Below are 19,385 nucleotides of genomic sequence, written 5' to 3'. Positions count from 1 at the left end.
TTCTTCTCTTTAACCCTTGGATCGTCCCCTGCTTCAAATGGCCATTCCATTACTGCATCTTGTGTTGAGATCTTTGCAGTAGAATCGTCAGTGTGTTTGTAAAAGGATCCGTGCTTTGTCCCGCCAGTACTTTGTTGTTGTCTTTTCCCTTCGTCTTTGTTTTTTTTTTTAAGTGTCTGCTGTCAAATTGTTCTCCATTCTATTCAATGGCATTTCTAACTTGGCTCCAAGCACTTATCTTCAATGACCGTGTATGTCTTTTCTTAGTGATTGTGTATTGATTGTTAATGACCAGTACTTCTTTTTTTTTTTGCGGTTTGTGAATAAATGGCGCTGCTCACAGCACTGACGCACCACACGCCGTGACTCTGAAATTGGAGTTTAAAATTTTTGGTTTTGGGGGGGACTCCCCTCTGTTAAAATGGGGTGGACATAAGGGTTTTGCTGCAAAGCCTATCTTACTAGCCGATTCCTCATTTGCAAGCATCTTGTAAAACGCTCTAGTCATGGTGAAATACTAGCTTCCGGTGTTCTTGTTCATCGACAATCGACCCAGCCATTCATTCGCATCAGACCAGTAAGTTAAGAACCAGTCTGCAATATAGAGCTAAAGTCACTTAATGAACACTAGGTATACTGAAGTATTTTTCATATAAACAGTGGTATGAAAATGTTTTTTCCAATATGCGATTGCTGAGCGGACACGTTCCTGCTCCCGCTTCCATCACTTTCGCCACTACAACTGCCACCTCTGCTATTACTCCCACTATATCTACTACTACAACATCGAGCATAATCGAAATAAGCGATAATGCCAGCGTCGACGATGTGGACAGTTTTCACGATCAACATGAAGACGACGACCCTGTATCGCCAACAACAACTTCAAATAACGAGAATGCCAGCAGTATTATTGTCGATAGAGAAGCCGATCTTTTACGACGAGAGCTACAGATGCAGAGAAACCAACAGCAGCGTCGTGAGCTGGCCCTCCGCATGCAGCAGTTAGACGACGAGTATGAAGACGAAACAAATATGTATCACTATCTCATTCCTGCGAATCTGAATGAACAATTTGAAGTAGCTGAAACAAACACCACCGTCGACACCTATCTGATGCGTGTTATTAGAGAACGTCGCAGATACACGATTCTAATGACATATTCTGAAACAGATCAATACACACGCCATGTATAAGCTTTTGTAAGTTACGAGTTACATGTATTGATCCATTACGTACTTATTTATACAAACCATTGTTATTTGGTTTCTATACCTTCTCTCTCTATCTTTTTCTCTTTAGTTTTTTTTCCATTAGATCTCTCTTTACTTTTTTTTCTCCCTTCTTGTTTTATCAAATTTCTTTAATGTTTATTCCACCATTTCTTCATCATTTTTCAAACTATAATATATTATCCGATCATCAACTTCATGCAACCTTAATAATAACGGTAAGGTGAGTGCATATTATTTGCAGATAGTGGGAATCATTTTTATGTTTCCATATTCCGTAGCATGCTGTGTATGATCACATATCGATCTAAAAGCTAGATATGAACTGACAGTCATAAAGTAATAGTTATAGCTGTTAGTATACATTGGTGCAAATGATATAATATAGCTACTAGCTGCTTTATTTATTTTTTTATTAGTTTTCATATATTCATAAACAATGGCATATACTGATACTACGAAAAAAATGATGCTTGTTGATATGCATATGTACGGATGAACATTGTCCCGAAGCTGATTAGAAAATATTCGCGTTTTCAGTTGGGTAAACTATTTACCCGAAATTTCTCGACGCGAATTTTCAGCGGCCCTAAGAGCACATTAACGCACTAGGCTTATGTCCTACCTTTGGTAGAAGGCGCGAGTTTAAATCCCCCTTTTGCCAAACTTTAGTATAAATGTTTTTGAAAAAATGGTTTTTGCTGTTATCCAACCAATTCTGATTATTTTCATATAAATAATATACCATCAGATGCAGCTTTTTTTCCTCGTTCCAATAAGTATAAAAGCATATATTTTTATATAGTAAGTCTATAGATGATCCCATTGCTTATACATTTATAGTATTATACTTTTTAGATATTTAAAGAGCATCTGTAGTAGTATAATGTAGAGTAAACTTAAAACTATTTGTTTTATTTGAAACGAATGAGTATCTGATAAGATATGAGTACTTAATGATAGAAAATATCAGTAGTTGATAGATAAGACTTCAGTGATAAAAATACTTTAATATACCCTAATTTAGATTGTAACTTTTATTTACGGAATAAATAGGAGCTGAATTTGAATTATGTAACATACATTTATAAGGTATAAATACAATATCTTTTTGAGAATTCTTTTTTTTCTTTGGTCTTCCTAGTTTTCCCACGAGAAAAAAATAAACTAGACCCTTTACACTATTTACATCTACTACATCTACTCTTTCTCCTACCTATATCTAAATACCTTTATTCAAACACTTATACACATATACAACTATATCTCTATACATAAAACAAACTATTACAAGGTATTCCTTTAAAGGAGAGTTAAGTATAAAAGTAAAGGTACTAACTAGTTTATAATAGTATGCCAATCTACAACAACATCCCTACACCTACTGAGCCTTACTTCTTAAGTACTGAGGCCTGTATTCAGTATCTATATGAAGAAGGCATTTTTTACCGTAGTATGAAGTGCCTTAACTATGACCGAGATATGCCTCTTTCTTGGTCTAGAGGAGCAAATGGCACTTCCCGATGTACTAGCTGTAATTTGGAGTGGACTGTTCGGACTCATTCCTTTTTTCAACACCAGAATGTACCTCCATATGTTGTCTTACAAATTGGTTTAGAATTGTTAATTAATTCTAGTGCTACTAATATTATTAATAAGACTAAACTAACTTGGGAGACAGTTCGCCAGATAAGATATGATTACTTTCAACTAATTATTGAAGATATAGAGAGTATATTCAAAGGTATAAACTGGTCCCTCCGCTTCGCTTCCGGATGATGTGAGCCCCTCCGCTTCGCTGCGTGTCAGCATCTGTCCTCCAGGGACCAGTTTACTGGGGCTCTGCCCCAGACCCCGGGTGGGGGGCAAAGCCCCCCTACCGCCCCCCAAGTGTTCTTCAAACAATGCTGAAAATATGTTCTCATAGTATTCTGCTTAAAAGTGATGTCGAAAACAGTTGTGGAAATTGTTTTTATTGTTTGGTTAAAAAAAGGATGCCGTCACTGCTTTAAAAATTGCCCAAAGTTAATACTTCATACACAGTAAGAATATTTGTATGATTTTACCGTGTCAACGCTAATTACCCGAGTTAATGCATTCCGTACTCTCAGATGATTCATGCCCAACACATCGGCAATCCTCGCAAATAATGAGGTGGTCGTGCAATTCGATGTACACCTCGCAACTGAACAGATCGTGTTCAGTTTCTTCGCAAAATTTACACGTTAGAATTTTCAAAGGTGGAATTCTCTTGCTCTTGAAATGGGTCTTGGACATTTTGTTGAGATGGAAAACTTTGGACATTATGAAAGATGCGATGGTTACACGCTCAATCAAGCTCGCTCTACTTACTAAAGCAAAGACCGAAACCCAATTCATTGTTACGGTCTGGAGATGCTTTTGCTAATATGACATTGATGATCATATTTGCGTCCCCCCAACACCCCCTCTAAACCCGATCCCCGACCTAATTATATTGTATTTTAGAATCAAAAAACAGGGCGACAGATGATGCTTGACAGTGGAATAGAAAGAAATAGATGGATAATAATAATAATGGAAATAACAGAAAAAAAAGAAATCTATATTGTGATGATGGGTAGAGCAGCGTAAAGCTTTACTCGTCGGTGCTAGTGGGTTGTGTGTGTTGTGATGGTTGTGATGGTTGTGTTTGCGGTTGTGGAGGAGGATTTAGAAGCACCTCATGGTAGACAATGTTGATAGTGGAAGCTGTATTGAGGTCGGTAATGTTTTGAAGGTCGATGGCAATGCGGATGTTATTTGGGTTGGTGGCGCGGGAAAGTGCAACATACAGTTGACCATGCGCAAACACAGGTTCTTGAAGGCGAATGCCAACATATTCTAATGTTTGGCCTTGCGCTTTGTGAATGGTCATTGCGAAGGCCGGGCGGACAGGGAATTGACGGCGCGAAAGGATGAAAGGATAATCACCCTCAGCAGTACACATATGGATGCGAGGGAGATAATGCACTTGCCCTGCATGGCCTTGATCGATTCGCTTAACAGCAATCGAATGGTCGAGAAGACGGGTGACAAAAACTTTTGTGCCGTTGCACAGACCTGCATCAGGATTGATGTTGCGCAAAAGCACCAATGGCATACCCACTTTGAGCTGCAGAATGTGGGATGGAAGTCCACTGGCACTCAAACTGTTGAGGAATTCAACGGGATAGTTGGCTCGAGCATAGTCAGGGTCATCCGCATCGACAATTCGATCAGTAGAGTTATACTCTCTGCCTTCGCCAGGGAAAAGCGTGTACGCTGTTACATTAATGTCGTCAACGTCAACGTTTTTAGCGGCTAAAATAGCGCGGCCATGGTAGTGCTCTGGTTGCGGATCAAAAGCTCGAATGGATGGATACACGACATCAATAAGTGACATAGTGTCACTTGCATCCATACGCCATTCTGCAGGAATCTGAACAGCTTCAGTATAAGGTGGCTGCCCATCACCGATTGCAAGGAGGGTATCAGCAAATGCAGCGGCATCAGGGCCAGCCTGACGCACGCGCATATTGACAGTGAGGTGCAAGACCTGGACATGATTCTCCCAAAAGGTAGCTGAACGGATGGTCTCGCCTACTATCTCTGAACGTGTACCCCTCTTGACAACAGGAAGCACTTGACGGAAATCGCCACCAAACACCACGACCATGCCACCAAAAGGAATCTGTCCATATACTGGATCAATGGCGCCCATGATGTCACGCAATGACCGGTCGACAGCCTCAAAATTGTGCTTACTGCACATAACAGCCTCATCCCAAATAATGAGAGAGGCTTGTTGTACCAGATATGCATGTGGCCCACCAAGACGAAGGTTACATGTCGTATCAGCATCAGCGTTTATAGGAATCTTAAAACGACTGTGCGCGGTACGGCCACCAGGAAGCAGAATTGCAGCAATACCCGATGTAGCAACAGGCAGTGCTATTTCACCACGCGATCGGACACAGCTCAACAGCGTTTTAAACAACTGCGATTTGCCAGTACCACCGGCTCCATTCACAAAGAAAACGCGAGAGAAGTAGTGTGGAGCGAAAACATCCATTGCATTGGTGATAGCATCATATGCAGCTCGCTGTTCGTCGTTGAGAGTAGGTAGCAGCGTTTGCAGGATGCGATTCTGCTCATTCACCTCATATTCACGACCTTCAAGGAGTGCCAGACCTTCAAGGCGTGGTAGCAGATCCAGCTCGGTCACAAAGGTCTGCGGTAACGACGGAAACTCGGAGAGATGATGACCGGTGACCTGCAACCGGGTCTCAATGTCACCAAGGGTGCGCTGGTAGATCTGTTCGAGTTGTTGCTCAGACAATTCGGCTTCATTGGGAATAGAGAGCGTCCTGCGCATCTCAAAGAAGTAGTCGTCTGCCATACGCTCGCGATAGGTGGTCCACAGCGATGCTGGGTCAGCAGGAGAGCAGTTCGTCAGAATATAGACAAAAAGCTGTCTAATTGCTGCAGCTGATGGGGCAACCTGGACAACCTCAGCCATACAGCGATCCCATTCCTTGTCGGACTCCAGAAGGCCACGGGCAACAGCAGCTTCCTGGAACGTCGCATATGTTGTTCCCTCATACTGCCTCAGAGAAACAAAACCAGTGGGAGCACGGACAGACAGCAGAAGGAGGCGAAGGCAATATAATTCCATATTCGAGAGGGAAGCATGGAATATACGCGTAACAACATTTTGGACGGGAGGGTTGGTGCGAGGATTCCAACGGCGATTTCTGTTGTCCCAGGTGTAGTGGCATGGGATCTCTGAGTAAAGATACTCTTCTGTTGCACGATTTTCGCTGTAAAGGCGGAAAAAGGCAAGAAGCTTGGTGCCGGATTCTGCCGCGTCACGCGCTGCACGAACTTCCTGTGGTGTCATATCGTCACGTAGATTGACAATCTGTTCGCCAGGTAAGTGAAGGTCCAAACGTACGACTGTTGGATAGTGCATATGCACATCAAACTCGAACGTACGATGGATAGCCTCGCACGGACCAATGTATCGAGCGTTTTGAAACTGCTCTACTTCATTGACCGGCTCGGCAGCGGCATTATCGGTATTGGTGGTGGTTGTGGTGGCGGTTGCGGTGGTTTGTATTTGTGCTCGGTCGGTGCCCTTGGTGATGTATTTGCACAAATACTTGATGGCGCGGTTGGATGTGCAAATTTCAACGTTAATGTGTGCATCGTACTTGTGGCTAAGGTAGGGGTTGTACGGCACAACATGTCGGTTGTCGGCGAGAAAGTTGGAAGTAGGGAAGAGGTGGCGGTTTTGTTGATTTTCACGGCGTCGGTAGATGGGATATCCATCTCGGTTGACGCGTGTCTCGTTGGTAAATGGTTTTGGATAGCCTTGTGAGCACCGGTTATCCTTCATGCACACAGCATTGGTGCCTGGACCACATGGGCCGTGTATCATGCACGCTGTCACCGTGCGATACAACTGTGGTTGTGTGACGGAATTCGGCAACTCAGCAGATACAAATTGGTCGTAGTCGGTGGGGTTGCGTGGACGGTCTTCTTGCTCCAAAATGACCAGGATATGGACGTGCGGCAAACCACGCTTCTGGAACTCGACAGTTGCCAAGTATCCAGCGACTTGACCAAAGCATTTCGACTCCTTGATATCCTTGAGCAACTGGGTGAGTTTGAGGTGAAACACCCGAGTTGCAATATCTGGTCGGTCGTATGCTTGCTGGCTAGGAAGAAGCTCCGCAACGATTTCAGGCCATCTTGGATTGCAAGTAAACGTAACGAAAAGCGTTGGGTTACCCCGCTGGCGAACGATTGCTAACCCATCCTGTAGCATCTGCTTCATGTAGCGAGGGCCACCTGTAAACGACGCTGGCAAAATGACTGCACGACCAATTTGCCTGGGATCGACGTTATCACCAACACCACTATACAACTCAGCACGTATCGTTCGTTGGTGGGTGAGGATGAAGTTAAGGCGGGAAAATTCGATACGTGCGTAGTTGTCAACCACCATCTGCTGGAAGAGACGCCCATAGTAGTGCAGGAACGATTCGCGGTCGCCATTACGGATCATGAGCAAGTACGTGCAGTGCTCACGCAGCGTTACTTGGATCGTGTCGTGCGACACCGACTCGCAAGTCAAACCTTGGAACCATCCATTATCGCCAAATGGGAACATCAGGACGTAATGGAGCGGCATATACGATGCGTGCAAGGAGCTGATACGACGAAGACCTTCTGCACGATCGTGAATGACGAAGTCATGCTCCCGTGCAGTGCCATCCACAGTACGTTCTACCACCATTGCTGCTACTTCAGGGTAACCCTGTTGATCGTAGCGACGGCCCAAGTCGCTTTGACGAATTACAGCCTGAAGTGTTCCAAGTGGCTGATCACCGTGGGTTTCGACAGCAGAAACGAATGTGCGCGCCAAAGGATTGTGCGTCTCCATTACACCTTGCAGCATTTCGATCGTCTCGCGGAGGAGCCCAGAATACAAAGTCGTACGTCTTGCCAATTGCTCCTGTGTATCTGCGAAATAGATCTGCGAATAGTTCGCTTGCGCCTGGTTATCAGGTCTTAGCGCACCAACAGCATGATACAATGTACCATTGATACGGTAAGTGGGTACGCCGCCTGCACCACTTGCTAAGACAGGATCGACGTTGCCACCAAGAATGGATGCAAATGCAAACATACTGTTATATGCCCTGATGTTGGTATGGAAGTTGACACTAACGGGATCATTACTGTTACGATTCGTTAGGAGGTCACGGAGAGGAACAGGAGGAGCGCGAGGAATTGGCAGCTGGATCTTTCCGGAAAGGCAGCAGAGACCAAAGCGAGGATTGCGTATGGATGATATCGTGAGCTTTTCATCCAACCACATTAGTGCACCACAATACGGACAAACAGTATCCATACGTGGCAACACATGACGATGGAAGGAGTCGCCGGCAGTATAGCATACGTTTGGCCCAAAAACGTCTTCTGGATCGAAGGGGACTACACGCGCAATGCGGTATTGCGCCCCATGCTCATGCTCGACATTGCTTGGGTTAAATGGACAGAGGCGGTGGGTGCGGCGCGTGTGCGTTGGTGCCCAGCAACTGGAGCAACGCGTAACTGGTGGGGTGGCAGTAACAGCAGCAGGCGTTGCTGGAGGAGGATTGGCGGCAGGTGTAGGTGGAGGAGACGGAGAGTTGGTAGCCACGACAGGAGGCGGCTGAGCGTTGATAGTGGTAGGTGGTGCTGGTAGAGGAGGAGTGGATGGTTGAGCATTGACGGCAACAACGGTGGCAGCTGGTGGAGAAGGAGAAGTAGGAAGTACAGCAACTGTAGTTCTATCAGCAAAAATATTATTATACCAAACTGATCAATTCAGGTAAATACCTTGGTTGCGAGGGTTAAGAGGGCAAAGCCTAGAGGAACGTCTTTGGTGGGTGGTCGAGCCACAGACGCAAGTTCTCGAAGTAGCAGGAGCGGTGGGGTCTTCAAAAACAATCTACATACCGATTTCTCAAAGTAAACAGACTGCAGTAATACAAATATAAATATATATAGACTCGCAAAACATACATTGCCTATTCTACGACGAACATTGCGAGAATGAGCTGGGCATGGTCCATTGTCGACATTTGAACCACAGTTACAGTTTTGATGAGTAGTAGATTGCTTCAACACCCCAACAAAAAAAATTAGTTATCATAGTGATTTAAGCTTTTTGCAACGAATTTCAAGAAAATGCCTCAAATATTGTTGGCGGTTGATTAAGTCAAGTAACACACCTCTTGCGAACTCATTGTACTATTGAATACTTGAAAGCACAGTAATAATTGTTTTGAAAGACAACAACGGAATATGCACACGTTCCTGACAATGGAAAAACACAAACAAAAAACATGTTGCTATTTCCAAATCTGGATTTTAGCTGGGATTGAAATCGTAAGGACCATGCTCTATTTAATAGAAGATATATATTTCTCTTTCTACTTTGATTATTGTATTTTATAACTAATAATAATATAGGTGAACCAATTAGTGGCCCAGGAATTATTGTAGAGATCGACGAATCGAAGTTTGGCAAAAGAAAGCCATCCACCAATGGTATTAGTAGCTACGTTAAAGGTATTCGGGTTTAGGGGGCAGTAGAACGGACACGTGTCCGGTAGAAATCTTAACAGATCGCGGCACCAATTTTATATCCAAGGTCCTCACTCACTACCTGGGTCGCCTTAAGGTCACACATATTTTCACTTCAGCATTCCACCCTCGCACAAATTCCAAGGTTGAGCGAACCAACGGGATCCTCAAGCAAATGTAGCGCAAGTATACTCAAGGCAGGATCCATCAGTGGGATCAATTTGTGCAACCTGCCGTTTTTGCCTGCCGTGTCTGCAAACACTGTACTTCTGGTTTTTCCCCTTACTTCTTGACATACAGTGTTGAACCAAGACTACCGGGTGACCACTTGCGTCCCTTTTTGTTGCTGCCTGATTCGGAGCACGACGACTCCCTTGCCGTCTCTGGTCGTGTCCCAGAAGTTCGCTGTTTGCGTGAAGCACGATTGCTTGCTGAAAGCCGACTTAAGGAAAATGCTGTGAAGGACAAGGCCCGTTGGGACGCCATCATGAAACCTCAGAAATTTTCTGTTGGTGACCACGTTTTGATGCGCCACAAAAATAAGCTCAGCCTTGAGTTTAATAGGAAGGGTCCTTACAAGGTCATTGCTGTCAACCCAGATACCGATGTTTACAAGCTCAAAGATTTACAAGGGCAAGCTTATTCTTCTTGGGTTCACACTGATCGCCTCCGTCCAATCCATATTACTTCAAAGGTATCTACTGATCCTTGGTATGATCCCACCACAACTCGCGCCACTCAACGCCGTTATCTCGATGCTGCTGGTCAGATTGCTTTGTTGTTCGAGGACGACCAATAGTTTGGGGAGGGGATATTGTTGTAGCCAGAATTGATCGGTCTTACCTTTTCCCTTTTTGTCCCACCTTACCATTATTCGAACACGTAGTCCATTGTCGTTAATGCACATTTGGCAAAACACGTAGTTCTTTATCCTTTGAACACGTATCCATTCATCAACACAACACATAGTCATCTCATTAGAGTTATCATTACACAATAGTCTTAGGAAACATATAAATATCCCCTCCATCATCAAATAATAAAGATCATCTTTCAAGTCATCTCTTATTCTTCTTTATTCTTTTGTTATCTCTCTTCTATTGGCTACGGTATTGATCTGCCAAAAAGACTTCGGCACAATAAAACTAAATATTGCTTGCTAAAAAAAAATAGCAGCTGCAGGAATCGAACCTGCGCCTTCCCAAGCCTCAACTGGATTATGAAGGCGCCTTAGTCCACTCGACCAAGGCAACATACTAATATACTTCAGCCATTGCATTGCTGCTATACCGCACAATTATAAGAAAGGGCACTGGAGTTAAAACCCGATTTCAGAGTGCTTTCAGTGTACTCTGTTTTTCTTTCAATGTGCTTTCAGTGTGCTTTCAGTGAGAATTTACTTTCAGAGCGCTTTCAGAGCGCTTTCAGAGCTGTGATGCAGCAAATAAATTAAAATTGGCTCCCCCACTAAAATCCTTCTCCCCCAAAACCATCTGGGATGACCCCTTTTTTACACCACCTGGACTGCTGTGCTTCTTCCCACTCTGAGACTTTTACTGCCACTATGCTTATCTCCACCACTTTGCTTTTTTCTCCTTTTTTATTTATTTTTTTTTGCCAATTACTAAATCAAATTCTTCAACATTTTTATTTATTTGACCATCTACAAGTTTCTTGATTCGCCATTGCATTAGATTCCTTCAAAATGCTTTTTAAATCTGAAGCGATTTCTATAATTCAAAACTTGTTTTTTATTTTATTCTTTGTTACAACTACAGCAGCACGAAGCCAGAAAAGAAAAAGACCTGACCTGAGGTATTTTGCTTTTAAGAGTAGATTACTTTTATTTTATGTGGTAATTATGTAAGAGCACAGCTATTGTCTATTTGAATAGGGGTAACAACAACGCCGGAATGGAGCCTCCCCAAAGGAACAACACACTGCCACGTATACGGTTCGATTTCTAAATGGTAGACGTCCATGTCTAGCATCCTAAACGACTCAAAGACTTGCGTATTTGGTCGTAGGTACTCAACAAAAGCAAAAACGAACTAGCAGAAATTACCGTCGGTGGGATTGCGCAGGTTGTGGACAAAGAAATATAAAATACACCCAGGACAAACGATCGCTTCAGTATGAAACTGAGTACTTGGGCAAACGACTCGGACATAGGTGCTGGTATTGATGTGGCGAGACATTTCGGAAATGAATGTTTGGCCCAGGAGATCGACTTTTGCAAATTTGTAGAGGTGATCGCTGACCTGATTACCACTAGTGCTGGCGAGTGACACAAAATTCATGTCTGGAAACATCGATTGGTAATACTCGACAAGACAGTAGTAGTGGCGTGTATCTATGTACACCTTTTGCCCGTCTTGAGGGGAAGACATGATGGTGGCAGCAGCTCCCAACCAACTATGCTTACTCCCGCAGCATAGTCGAAATCCGATCGATCTAAAAACGGCTGACAATCGTAATGCTCTTGCATGGCTTCTGATTGTGGCAGCAACAGCTCAGCAATCTGTCTGGCAATCGTGCTGTTGCCGCACCGCTCGACCACGACTCATCGGACCATATCATCAGCAAACACGACACTCAAGAACTTCTTCATGTACGTAAGCTCGAAACGGTCTTTTTGGTTGGTGTGCTGGTTCTTGATGATCTTGTTGAACCGCTCAAAGCTGAATACCCACATGTTATAGCAGCTGCCAAAATTGAGTACTATGTCGCGAAGGTGAATATGCAAGTGCATATTTGGCGTGACTTGATCTCTAGAGTACAATCTTGAAAAGTCGCGGCCAAATTTGAGCAGCAGTTGGTGGGCTTCCTCGTTTTCGGCGATGGTGATGGATGGCTTACAGAGGAGACGTGCTGCCACGACAAAGAGCAACCAGTGTGTCATCTTTTCTCCAAGCAATCTTCCCTTCAACAACGACGGCGAGAGTGCAACAGTCCACGACCTCCATTCATCCAACGTCATTCCAGTAAATCCAGTCACAATACAGCCGCGAGCGATGCTGTATGATGGGGGCACCACCATCTTTTCAAGGCAACTCTCCATATCAGTCAAATGCTCCTTGGTCAAGGTTTTGTCATTTTTCCATATGGTGGCCATGCGCTCGGCTGTCCCGCAGAACATGTTGTGCATATAGTCGACTATTGTCTGCAAAACAGGATCAAAGTATGGAAGATGATGCAACTCAGACCAGCATGTTCCATTTGACTTCTCCAACTATGTCCCTTTCGGTAGCCGTTTTTGCTGCCTTCCAAGCTTTTGCGTCTGCCAAGTTCTTTGCCTTTGTCTGTAATCTCCAAGGAAAGTCAAAGTTGGAGTAATCGTGCAGCCTTGGATTCTCTGCTTGCGATGGCCAGGAAATGTCGCAATGGTTACATCCGTAGAATGAGTTTGGACCTGCAAAGCCAGAAACCTTTCTTGAAGCTGGTATGTCCGATGCTACGAACAATAGAGCTACTCGCACTTTGACCAAGGAGCCGTCATCAATAACCATATCTTTGCCATGATATAAATGTAACAGATCGTCGACCATTGGACGCAGGAAATTATTGATTTGCTCTATCAGTATAAAAAGGAAAGGGAATCAGAATCATACATGCGAGACTCCAGAATCAACGAGCAAAAAGATAAGCAACAGTATAATCGAAATGGTACCTTTGGAGCTTTCGTGGGGTCCTGGTGCTATACTGACTAATATGACATTTGATGACTTGAATCATTCAGATCTTGGTAGGTTATTGATTGTCATATACAGGGCACCGACAGAATATGAAGTCTGCTTATCGAATGACTGGAACCAATCGACATTGAGCGTCAACATAAGTGAGTGTTGATTTCCGACACATTCAACGAATGATACAGGGTTTTCTGCCGCGGATTCTGGCGCCATTATCGACCACCATTTGCGACCATCGTATACATCATCCAAAGAATTTGGTCGTGGGGTTCGCTTCTAGGGTTAATCCTTAATTGTAATTCTTTAAAAGGTTTTATTGATTAAAGGTAAATCATTGTTTAAAGATATATATGAAAAAATAAAAAATTAGATTATAATTTTTTTATTTTTGAAACTTTTAACTTTTTTTTAACTTTTTTTTTTAATTCTTTAAAAGTTTTATGTTTTGTATAAACTATTTTAAATCTTTTAAAGTTATATGGTGCACACACCTTATAATCCACATTTTGACATTTGTTTCAATTTCGAGTTTTCAGATTCCGCTTCTATATATGGTAGTTTTTAATCATCAATGCCTACTTTCTGATGGGAGCTTGCAATTTTGGTTATGAATATCCTCACTTCTTCATCTTCTGCCCAGGCATCCTCTCCCTTTACTTATATGCTTCTATATAATAAAACCATCTTTTGTAATATCTATGAATCTTTATGGGGTTATTGGGGGAAAAGCTTAGTCTAAAGCAATAGGAAGGTGTTTCTGAAGGCCAGCAGAGGAGTTGTCGCACATTCCTCATATGCAGCTGCAATTGCTCCATTATAGTGACGAAGTTACCGATTTCTGTTCAATTGTGCTTTTTAGCAGCTTTCTTTTGATCTTTAGGACGAGGTATAGTGGATAAATTGTGTGGAATATGCATGAGAAGGCAAAGCAAACATGAACCTAAGTTAGTAGCCAGTCGTAAGTGGCTTTGGACCGCTTAAATATTTTACCCATAAGGCTAAACTTGATTTCCGCTTGCTTAAGTATAATCCTATATGTTTCAATTTGCTATCCCTCAGCCAAAAGTGACCAACTTCAGAAGCCTATAACTTTTTTTAAAGAAGCAAGAACTCAAATCTAATCCACAAATATTGTTATTAAAGGTCTAAAAAACATAAGTAGGCGCTTCTTTTTTTATTTTAAGGTGACATTAAAAAGTAGTAGGGATTCAAAGATTACCCAAAAATTTGCGGATTATAAGGTGCTTGCACCATATATCCTTTAATGTTTAATTTGAAACTTATAGTGGTGGAACGGTAGTGAGCATCCCCTCCTCTAAGCAAGGAATACTTGGACGCAGCTTAGCTTGACAGTGAAATCCTTAACTTAAATTAATTTACTGTTTACAGTAAAATTAATTGTTATGGATTGATACTCTTCCTCCAGTGCTGGAGTTTTTCGCCGAATCCTGGTCTATGCATCATAATTGCAAGGCTTGCTGACACAGGATGATACGCATACACTTTGGGAGGTACAAGGTTTCTGTTTCTCAAATGAAACAAGTTCATGCCGCATAGGGCTCGGTGTGCTATCATTAGATGGTGTGGGAACTTCTGGAACGAGCATTTCAAGTCGGTAGGTATATGTTCATTGGGATAGAGGCAGTGGCAGCTGGGGCATATAACGATTGCTTGACCGCAATCCAAGAGCTCGTTAAGACCAGATAAGCGGCGTACAGTAGCCATTGACCGTGGGATACTAATTGGAATGTAGAGACCCGCAAAAACGACAGATAGAAAATGGAGGAGCAGCTCACCACCAGCCCTGCTTAAATAGCGATCTTGGAATAAGGCCAGGAAAAGGTAAAACATGATAATGAAGTCAGATGGTCGTGTAATATCTGTGTAGAACATAGTGTATGAGATACTAATAATTTGAATTTCGTGCTACTATCTTTAGTTTATACGAGAACATAAATTTACCATCGGTGTTTTCGTCCTCTTCTCCCTCAATAGTAATGTCGAATGTCGAAACTGATGGTGGCAGTTGCAGCAAGTCAATCGTGCTTGTAGCTTGGCCGCTGGTCTCACTCAAGCTTGAATCGAGCTCCATTGGTGTGGCTAATAGGTCAAATGGCAATAACGTTAATGGTCTGATCGTCGATACTAGCACCGAACAACCGAAGACGTTCCCACTCTGAAGACAAATGGCAACTTACAACTTTCGCTGGTGCTTGGCTAATCCAAATAGAGTAGCTGGAGGTTTGAACGACCTTCGCGCCATGCAGAAACTAGAAGGATGGCCATTTATGTATTAGTAACCATACAACAATATATACACAACAACATATACAGCAATATATATACGACAACATACACTTGGCTATTCCATGGTCGTGATGATGGCGACGTTCTGTTCGTGCTGACACAAGCTTACAGTGCGAGTCGTTTGAAACGAAACAACTGTCGCAATGACACAGTACAGCTCTGTTTGGATCCAGTGTAAGTGATGGAAGCGTGGGGGAGTTGACATAATGAAGGTACTTGAAAAAAAATGGTTATATGATCCAAAGACTTATTTTATCCAGCTTATATATAGTCGAAGCAGAAAACTTATGCAGAAAGTACTAGGAAGCTATTATTGCTTTGGACTTTGGACGGATGAGGATGCTATATTAATTGTTGGAAATGCACAGCAATGCCGGTGTGGATGTGTAGTCGTTTTTGGTAAATGCTACTATGCAGGTAGAGTAAACACCGCTGTTTCTGAAGTGTGTTTAATTTTTCACGGCCATCTTCATGTAGAACAGTAAGTTACAGATGAATTTTTTGCAGGTACAATTATCTTACACAGCAACCAGAGGGTAACAACATTTTTTTCGTGAAAGAATGAAATAAAAAACAGCTGCTCACAACTGGATTGATAGTGTTTCTTTATCATAATGTGATGGCGCGAATCGATATATAAACCAGGATGTGCATATTCCACGTCCTATTGTGTAATGGTAGCTGCATGACGCTTACAGCAGCGAACGAAAAGAATAGGAAATGCACATGCACGAACAAGGCTTTGACCTAGTTGATATATATTACAGCGGGCAGCATCTGGATTTGGTAACTTTGTCTATGCATGTTTTTCCCCCGCACAATGAGATATGTATACTTTTGCCTTCAATACGACAGATGATAAATGATGGGTAATATACAGCGGACAGCATCTCGATTTGGTATTGTTTCTTTGCTTGTTTTATCGTTGTCCCTACACTAACATATCCCATCTTTCTTATGCATGACTTTGGTTTTGGTAATAGATAGCGTACAGCGGGCAGCATCTCTTTTTGGTATATATAATTTTCTCTCTTTCCTCTAAGCATCTATGTATTCTGTCATGTACTACGCACTCATGGATGTTATACAACAGACATGCCCCGAATCGACAATGCTGTCTCACTTACTTCAAAGCAAAACTATATCTGCATCACATAGCTAAGAAAGAGAAACAACAAATACCATCCTCGCGCGATTAGATGCATCCCTGTCTATAATATATGTCTACTTTTCCTGAGACTTGTTTACAGATTTTACACATCAAGGCATATCATGCAAAAGTGTTCCGGATGGCCTGTACCGAATAGCTCATTCAGCGAACGGACATCTCAACTTATTTGGCCAAGACGTTTATCTAGTAGAGAGCTCGGTAATTTGGTGTCTGAATCATCCATTTCAACTAAAGTATAAATAGATGGGCCATTCTCTAGCATTGATAGGCATCATAGCAATCTATATCGTCACTACTTTCTCTACTACCATGTTCCCAGCAGGTCAATTCCACCAACAAAGCTTTTCTCCAGTCAATAACAATGAAATCCAGTCATTACGCCAGCAAGTAGGACAGCTAGAACAGAGAGTTGCGGCATATATTCAGAGCCACAATACAAGCAGTGCTAGAAGTGATACCAAGAGCAATAGCAGTAGTAGTATGATGGTACGTATTTGTAGAAGCTTTACAAATCGACAGTTATTTTGCATGGGCTATTATAAACATCTCATCAATTATGATATATAGAGTCTTCTGCAAGAAGCCTATTCCTCTGTATCCAGACACCAAGGTCTCGCGTGGGATTACAGCCTATGTATCAATGATGAACCAAACTGTACCATCATAAATCAAGTTCTTAGGACAGTGACGGAGAGTCGAGATTACCAGCTTTTTAAATGGAGCACCCAGGCTATGAAGAGGGCGCTCAGGGTTTCTTTTTACAATAAGAAAAATTGGGAAACACAGCCGGACCACATAAAAGAAGCTCGCCGACAAAAAAGCAAGAAACGAGCTGCGCGTGCAAGTGTAAGTTTATTTTCAACTTCTCTTTACAGCATGGATTCGCAATAACATACAATATATATTCGGTTGACAGTTGGCGAACAAGCGTAAGAAAACGTACAACGCAAATAAGACCTATCCGGCACTGTCCTTGTATCAAGATCCCGGAGACATCTTTGTTGCAGCATGCATGTCCGATATCGAGGATAGTGAAGTGATCTCTCGTCCAGCTTGGAGATCCGATAATACAAGGACTAGCATGAGATCACTCGTACTCTATTCATCTTGATATATGCAGCATAGTCTAAATCAGCTTTATAGGCAACACGCTTTCTACATGAGATAGACAAAATCCACGAACCTGGCCACACATCCTCCCATGAACGACCTACAATAGAACTTAACGATCGAACATTAGATGAAAAAGTTCGTCATGGCCTTGCGCTCTGGACATATAAGAATTGAATAAAGCAGTTTTTTTTATATGAAAGACGTGTTTCTTCAAAAGCTTCTTCTACGTGTATCTTTTTGCCGCTCTTTATAATTATTTAGTATTCCGCTCTGCTCAATTCAATTTCGTCACCTTTTTCTCTTCTACCCACTTTTTTTTACGTTTGCTGTGCATCTCCAACTTATACTTTGAGCTTTTTTACTTGAACGGCCTCATCAGATTGTCACATCTTCGTGCTGAATGTGTCTTCCTTGAAGTCCTTCATACTAACACCGTCGCCTGAGCACCGTCACTTGAGCAACTTCACTTTCTTTCACTTCTGCCAATGAGATTGAGTTCACTTCACCAGCTATTCCTTCAACCTCTTTCATGTTACTAACCAGCTCGCTATAACCTCATCTATCTCATCCCTCCTTAGGCTACAGTGGTCCATGAAAACGAAACAAGATGATGTACTATAAGGTAAGTTTAAGGGTGGGGGTTATAACAGCGTGGAGCAATAGAGTATAGGACGTATTTTAATGGTTATACTTTTTCTCTTTTTTTCTATCAAAAATCTCTATGTACATCGCTGTAACAAGAATCCCTTAGTACTGCTGCTTTTTGAATACCATCAGCATGTGTAGTTTATTGAATAGTTTCTATATGGCTTTTCTTTTGTATTTTTTTCCCCTACTATTTTTTGTATACTATTATTCCATCCTTTTTTTTACTACCTATGCTGACGCGTCACCGTCAGTGTCGTGTGGTCTAATAAAGCACTATCATTGGCTATATGCACGTATGAACAATATACAGTTGACCCCCTTTAATGTCAACCTCAAGTACACCTGAAAGTGTTGACGCTAACGGGGGTTGACGTTAAAGGGGGTGGCACAAAGTTTAACCGTATAATAAAAATACTAAACCAGCGCACCCCAACACAATGTATGTATGCAACAGAGTCATTCCTAACAATGTATTTTCAACCAACAACGAAATAACCTCTTTTGATTAGATATGTTTGACCTCAATAAGAAGTTAACCCTGGCCAAGGTGTTGACATTGACCTTATGTAAAAGTTGAAATTTATCTCTGCTAAAATATGAGGTTCTCAGAAAAAGGTTGACCATATCGGGGGTTGACATTAACGGGGTTGACATTACCGGGGGTCTACTGTACTATATGCATGTGGGGACAAGTCGGTATCATAATCATTTTCGATATTTAAAATTTATTTATATTAATTAAAAAAAATGATATTTATATCAATATAAAATGGAACTTGATAATAATGTTAATATTGTCTTTGAAAATAAATTAAAAGATGAAATTGAAAAATTAATTTTAAATAAATGGGATTTTTTAGATAAACAATGGCCAGAAATTAGAAATAGATTTAATCATAGAACAAAAATTAAAGATATTAAAGATAATGATATTATGAAAATTAAAAAAGAATTATTAGAAAAATTAGGGTATATTCCTATTTATTATTTTTTGACAGTTTTATATACAAATAAAGAATATCCTGGACCTTATAGAGAAATAGAAAAAGGTTTAATTTTATTATATCATATGATATCTGGTA

The 19,385-nt window shown here is 41.9% G+C and overlaps 1 protein-coding gene and 1 pseudogene across 2 annotated transcripts; one reads left to right on the top strand and one right to left on the bottom strand.

The window, feature by feature from the left end:
* Window positions 1-660: 660 nt before the first annotated feature.
* BDB00DRAFT_860956 (uncharacterized protein) lies at window positions 661-1,434 on the top strand. The gene is made up of 2 exons (XM_053126022.1): window positions 661-1,203; window positions 1,267-1,434. The coding sequence occupies exon 1, from the start codon at window positions 685-687 to the stop codon at window positions 1,195-1,197; it is 513 nt and encodes a 170-aa protein (XP_052972635.1). The 5' UTR covers window positions 661-684; the 3' UTR covers window positions 1,198-1,203; window positions 1,267-1,434.
* Window positions 1,435-10,542: 9,108 nt separating this feature from the next.
* BDB00DRAFT_t137 lies at window positions 10,543-10,625 on the bottom strand (annotated as a pseudogene). The gene has a single exon. The product of its transcript is annotated as a tRNA-OTHER (tRNA).
* Between the last annotated feature and the right edge of the window lie 8,760 nt (window positions 10,626-19,385).

This window comes from Zychaea mexicana, assembly GCF_025766255.1.
Source record: "Zychaea mexicana strain RSA 1403 chromosome Unknown BDB00scaffold_192, whole genome shotgun sequence".
In the NCBI taxonomy this organism is placed as follows: Eukaryota; Fungi; Mucoromycota; class Mucoromycetes; order Mucorales; family Lichtheimiaceae; genus Zychaea; species Zychaea mexicana.
This window is presented reverse-complemented; position numbering and strand designations above follow the sequence as displayed.

Excerpts from the sequence above, each read along its gene's own strand:
- BDB00DRAFT_860956 (XM_053126022.1), top strand. The coding sequence starts at position 685 with ATGCGATTGCTGAGCGGACACGTTCCTGCTCCCGCTTCCATCACTTTC.